This window comes from Lichenostomus cassidix, chromosome 1, assembly GCF_008360975.1.
Source record: "Lichenostomus cassidix isolate B80296 chromosome 1, HeHo_3.0, whole genome shotgun sequence".
In the NCBI taxonomy this organism is placed as follows: domain Eukaryota; kingdom Metazoa; phylum Chordata; class Aves; order Passeriformes; family Meliphagidae; genus Lichenostomus; species Lichenostomus cassidix.
The window spans coordinates 48,038,172-48,044,116 of record NC_139479.1 but is presented as its reverse complement, the minus strand read 5'-3'; the positions used below and the strand labels follow the sequence as shown (position 1 = coordinate 48,044,116).

The 5,945-nt window shown below is 45.0% G+C and overlaps 1 protein-coding gene and 1 long non-coding RNA gene across 3 annotated transcripts; one reads left to right on the top strand and one right to left on the bottom strand.

The window, feature by feature from the left end:
* Positions 1–1,709: 1,709 nt before the first annotated feature.
* LOC146444630 (uncharacterized) lies at positions 1,710–3,334 on the bottom strand. The gene is made up of 3 exons (XR_014851594.1): positions 2,908–3,334; positions 2,749–2,837; positions 1,710–1,852 (listed from the first exon to the last, which is right to left on the bottom strand). It is a non-coding gene; the product is annotated as an uncharacterized LOC146444630 (long non-coding RNA).
* Positions 3,335–3,953: 619 nt separating this feature from the next.
* Positions 3,954–5,484, top strand: LOC146444629 (inositol 1,4,5-trisphosphate receptor-interacting protein-like 1). 2 transcript variants are annotated; one of them, XM_085057986.1, is made up of 2 exons: positions 3,954–4,281; positions 4,519–5,484. In XM_085057986.1, exons 1-2 carry the CDS (start codon positions 4,045–4,047, stop codon positions 5,101–5,103), a joined length of 822 nt encoding a protein of 273 aa, XP_084914112.1. In that variant the 5' UTR covers positions 3,954–4,044; the 3' UTR covers positions 5,104–5,484. The 2 variants fall into 2 exon arrangements, with proteins under 2 accessions (XP_084914112.1, XP_084914101.1); XM_085057975.1 differs by having other exon boundaries at positions 3,954–4,296.
* The last annotated feature ends 461 nt before the right edge of the window (positions 5,485–5,945 follow it).

Here is a 5,945-nt window from a genome sequence, read left to right as displayed (position 1 = left end):
GAAAAGGAAGGTTGAGTGAGTGGATTCTTACTTTGTCCTAGGATGATGTAACTCATGGTTCTTCTGAAGCCTACATGGAAGCATAGAACAAATTGCTTCTTCTGTTTCTGAGATTCTGTGTCCTACTGCTGCTTGTTGATTTTTTCCAGGCAAAACCTTTTGGCTTCATATGAACAGCTCCATATTAGTTGTTGCAAATCCTGAAATTCTAGAAGAGCAAATATCCTCATTCCAATATCACAGAATGAACTCAACTTCTGCTAGTAGAACACCTTTTTGTACATTCAGCTAAATGGATCAGTGCAAACATATACTGAGAAAACACAAGACAAAATAGAGTTTCATGGTTTCAGTACTCTTAGTGGATGTGAGATAAAGACAGTGGTCTGAAGAAGTCTTCTCAGTTGCACAAAGGACAAAAGTGATTTGAACCAAATTTTTGATGCAGTTTTTTCTTTGTGTAGTTTCGAAGACTCCCTTGATGGAAGTAATGTCAAACCTGGCACTCTGCAGTTTTAACTTCAAATAACACCAGCAAGATTTGACAGGAAAAAGGATAGTTTAACAATGACCCGTTGAAAGGTCTCATTATCTTTCCTATACAGTGCACATAGGAATAAGCTGTTCACATTCCTTTTAACCTTGCTGGAAAAGATTCACTTCTAATCAGAAGGGCTACACATTTGTGAAGAGGTGAAAGATGTCCCATTAGTATGCAGGAAAGATCCTTCCAGGTTAGTCCATATTTGGTTTGAATTAATTCTCTCTATATTAAATACAAAGCAAAATCCAAACCCTTTGAATTTAATTTAATGTGCTTACACATAGGAACTTTTTCATTCTTACTAAACACTGCTTGGTGTCATAACAATCATTACCATGTATTGCTGTGATTCATCTTGTCAGAGATCCACTTATGAACTCTGTACTATGTGCTGACGTTATACATTTGAATAACTGCAAAAGAAGGTTTGATAAGAGGTAGCACTTCAAATGAAAGGCTCAGTATTATGCTTTGACATAGTACATTGTAGCAGCTGTGGAGGAAAAGCCATTAAGATGGATCATGTCAATGCGTAGCATGGATCCATTAACACTAAGATTTTTGACATGATTTATCTTAATAGCTGGCTATCTATACTGAAACAACACATTTTATTCTGTTGGAGATCCATATGTTAGCAGCTGAAGGACAGTACTGTATACATGCTGTATTGCTCTGAGTATGTAAAGAGGAGCACACTGCACATGTGAACTTGGTTTGCTTTGCCTGGCCCCGAAAGGAGGACGGAGACCTTGCACTTCTCCCTGCTGCTTTCTCCTTCTTCACAAAATCACGTACTCTTTCCTGAGGGAGGGTTCTGGGCAGAGAGCTCCAAGAGTAATTCACTCTCCCAAGAAGAATTGTAATTAGAGCTCCCACAATAGTTAAGCAGCTGGTGTTCTCTGACTGCTGCTTCATCAACTGTTCGTAATTGCTTCATTGTTCCCTTGTGCTCCCTTCCAGCTGATGGCTTCTTCCACCTGTTGTTTCTCATTTTACACTTCGAATGTGAGCTCTTTTGCACAAGTTATATTTATACAAGACATTCTGTGATAGCTCACAGGCAGTCTCATAATACAAACTCCCCTTTTGAATTATGACAATGATAGTAATAATAATAATAACAATAACACTGCAAGATGAAACTTGTTTAAATAAACTGCTTTATTTCCAGTAGCTTGCTAAAAGAGGCAGCTGAGTTCATGATGTTGAAGCCCAAAGGCAAATGCAAAGCTTGAAGAAAGTCTGCTCTGCTCTTGGCTCTGAATCTGGGAGGCAATCATGAAATGGGAGGCTATAAAGTGTTGTCTGAAAGAGAATTAGAGTGGTAAGCAATGAACAGTCTGCTTGATTTTTTTTGTGCTCTGCAAAACATGAATTTTTATATGCTTAGAGAAGTATGCTGAAAAAACCTGATTCCATCATCTGTTTATCTTCCCTTCTGGTACAGGGACATCATATTTAATTTTGGTTGGTCAAAAGAGGGACCACACAAAAGATGTTTTCCAAATAAAATGTGCAGATATTATGCCCATAGATCCACGTGTGCTAGCTCTGTAACCAGCTGTTGTAAATAGCTGATCTCTAAGTGCCACAACATGGACTAAAATGGACATTTTTAAGATCAACAGAAGTAATAAAAGTTTATCTTTTTCTGTGACAATAAAGAAAGAATTGCCGCTTTGTCCATTATGAAGCAATATTATAAAACTTAACAAAATAAGATCTTTTTGAAACGCTTTGTTGGTCTCTTTGTTCAAATGCTAGATATTTGGTAAATGTAGTTTAACAGCCCTGCTATTGAATTCAGCAGAATGCTATGGAAGAGATTCTTGCAGATTTTTTAAGAAGTTTTTTTAATAAGGGTCTGCTCTTAAAATTTATTTTTTTCCTCACCAGTATCCAAAATTAACATACTGCAAAAGAGAATTAGAAACCAATCATACTGTGGGATGCCACCTATACTTATTCCTAGAAATCACTCTAGCCTCATTTTACTGTAGAGAACCATCAGTTCTAAGGAGGGATAGTTATTAATGGCATGTGTTATTAATGCTGAAAAGCCATGTTAGAAATATATTTTAAAAAATCATGTCAGATGCTTCTTTTGTGGTTGGCTACAAACAACAGGTACCTAAAATCAGACTAGTTGAGAGTTCAATATCTAAATATTAAAGATCAATAATAACTAAAGTGAATTTCACCTGTAATGTTTTGTTGGTTCAAAGGAAGTTGAATGATGAAACAAACTGCTTACAGGATTTTTCCAGTGACATCATCAGATCCTAAAAAGCTGACAGTGATCTGTGAGCTCAGGATGGAACAGATGAGCATTTTTAACGATGCAAAACTGGTATATATACTTTGACCATGCAGTTGGCTCTGCTGGTATCAATTTTGGCAGGTCATTTAAGACATGTCCACAGCTCAATGCGCAGTGCAGACAGCAGTGGGTGGAGATGAGCCAGGCAGGTCCATGTGGCACAGACAGTGCCATCAGAATGTCCTGGTCTATGGCTGTAAGCAGTTGGTGCACACCTTCCCAGAAGGGCTTCTGAGCACTGGGGGAATGTGTCCTTTGATTTCCTGTCATGGAACTGTGCTCAGGCAGCAGCCAAATTGTCAGAGGGAAGTCAGTGGTGCCATCTGAACAATGTATAAACGTGAGAGTACCTCCAAGCCCTTTGTGGGGGAACCAGGGGCATGGGCTCTCACCCAGTGACTGCTCTGCCTTAGGTGACAGGGAAAATGCAATTAAAAAAAAAAGTGTAAATATCTATATCTATATATCTATATCTACCTATATCTATATCTACCTATATCTATATCTATATCTATATCTATCTATATATCTATATATATATCTCCAGTTCCCAAAGTGTAGTCATTTGTAAGAACAACAACTATGCCACTAACGAGGAAACAACCTCAAGTTGTACTGGGGAAGGTTTATATTGAATATTATGAAAGGCTGGGGCTTGTGGGCTGGGAGGTGTGGCTGTGGGGCTGTGACATCCCAGAGGATAGGTCACAATGGCAGCTGTGACCAGAGGCATGCCTAGCTTGGCAGCTGAGTGCCATGGTTCTGCTGCCTGTGACATCACAGGGGACAGGTCACGCTGGCAGCTGTGTCCAGGAACATCACAGGTCAGTCGGATTCTGGGAAGCAGTGAGTGCACATGCAGGGGCTGGGAATGCTGGGCTGGACTGGGCTGGGAAAGATGCCCAGAGAGGTTTTTTACCCAGAGTCAGAGCAGGGACACTCAGGGCAGGGCTCTGTCCCCAGGGCTGGGGGAAGAGGGGCTTGGGGCTCTCAGTGTGGCAGGCTCTGGACACATTCCAGATGCCCCCAGCCCCATGCTCCCTCCCAGCTAGCCCTGCTGAGCCCCCTTTCTCCCACCAGACCATGTCTCCAATATTTGCCCTTATCCTGGCCCTGTTAAGTCACGCACACTGGGCTGAAGGTGAAGCTTCAGTTTGATAAGGATGAGATCAAGCAGATGCAGGAGCGCGAGGAGTATTTACACAAAGAGATGACTCGGCTCCTGCAGGATATTGAGGACAGCAGTTGCACAGCAGAAAACCTGCTCCTTTGTGTGCTGCAGGGGCAGTGGCTGTTTTGGGTCACTGCAGCAGCCCTGGTTCTGGCCCCATTCACTGTGGGCTGCCATCTAATCAGGAGAAGGAAGCATGGCTCTGCCAGCTGCAAGGAGGAGAAGGCTAGCAGCACGGAGAAGGTAGACAGTGAGAAGGTCAGCAAGGAGGAGGAGAAGGTCCAGGGTGCAGACAGTGGTGTCAGCACTTTGGCTCTGCCCAGGCCCATCACCAATGGGCACGTCCAGTATAAGTCTGGATGGGGCTGGCAGTACCTGATCTAGCTAGGAATGTCCCTGGTCATTGCTTGGGGGTCAGACTGGATGGCCTTTAAAGGTCACTCCCAAGCCCATCTGTTCTGTGATTCACCCACTCTTCAGCGGGACCTGCCCAGCATGGAGGAGCTGAAGGAGCTGGTGGATGACCTCCTCGGTGTCTGCCGGGTGCTTTCCAAGAGGAACTTCATGCCAGAGTTGCATGCAGCCACTGGCGTGGACTCCACCACTGAAGACTGGAGCACCCAGGAGAATGGCACCACCTACCACCTGCTGGTCATCCTGCGGCCACCCCCTGGACACTCCTTCATCCCGGACACCACAGAGCAGCCGCAGGCCAGGCGCATCCGTGTGGCACTGGAGTGCCTGTGTCCCGGGCAGCAGCTGCTGGGGAATATGTGCTTTCTCCACCCCTCTGCTGGCCAGTTGCCCAGGGAACAGGACTGGTACCTGCTGGACACCCTCTGCACAGGCTCATTCTTGGATGTGAACAAAGTCATCTACTGGGTCCAAATGTTGGTGGTGTCGGCCTGGCTGCTTTTGCCACAGTCACTCCACTGCGAGCTCACGGCGCTGCCCTCGGACAAATACTGCAGATTCCAGCTAAGCAGCCCCTCTGGAATGCAGAGCACCATTGAGATGGCTCTGGCAGTGCAGCCAGGCAGCTCAGCTTACCTGAGCCTTGAGTAGGCAGCAGCCAGCTCTGCCAGCAGCACCACATGGGCCAGGGAGCTGCTGCATTACAGATTCACAATGAAGCCCACCCAGCAGGACAATTTCTGAATGAGAGTTGCAGACCCACTTTCTTATTATCCAGGTAGAGTAACAGACAATGACGTCTGGAGACCAATTTTGAACATTGGAACAAAGAATCCCACATCCTAGAGACTGATGACACCGTTCAAGAGGAGCTCAGCACAACCAGAGCTCAGGATATCATTCCCTCACACTTGGCAGGAGTAGCCTCCGGAGTCTGAGGGCTCTTTTTGTTTTTCCAATGGCTTTGTCAATGTCTGTTTCTTCAGGCATGGATCAACATGTAGGAAAATGTTTTCAATACATGACTCATGAAGTATGAAGGTGACTGCATGTCTCAGTTTGAAAGACAGGTGTCTGCCAAGGAAGATGGGAACCTCCCTTGGAATGGAGAATATGAACCCCCCTTCCCTCCGAATTATTTTAACTTATAAATTAAGAGACTTTCAGGCAAAGATATGGGAAAAGGAATAACAGCTCTTTACTAGTATGTTTAACAAGGCAAACAAACAACAACAATGGCAGCAATAAGAAACAAACCAGAAACCCAGTAACAGTCTTCTCTTGCCTGTCACACGCCCATCCCCCTGGTGCAGTTCCGGTCACAGCCGGCAGGGGCGCTGTTTGCTCCCGGCCAGAAAGGTGCGATGATTCCTCCGCGGCTGCAGGGGGCGCTGTGGTTCGAGTGCCTCCCCTCACGCGGTAATGGCGGGGGGGTTGGATGGCAGGATGGGCTGTGACAGGGCCTCAGAGCAGCACCTGGGACGGCAGGGCTG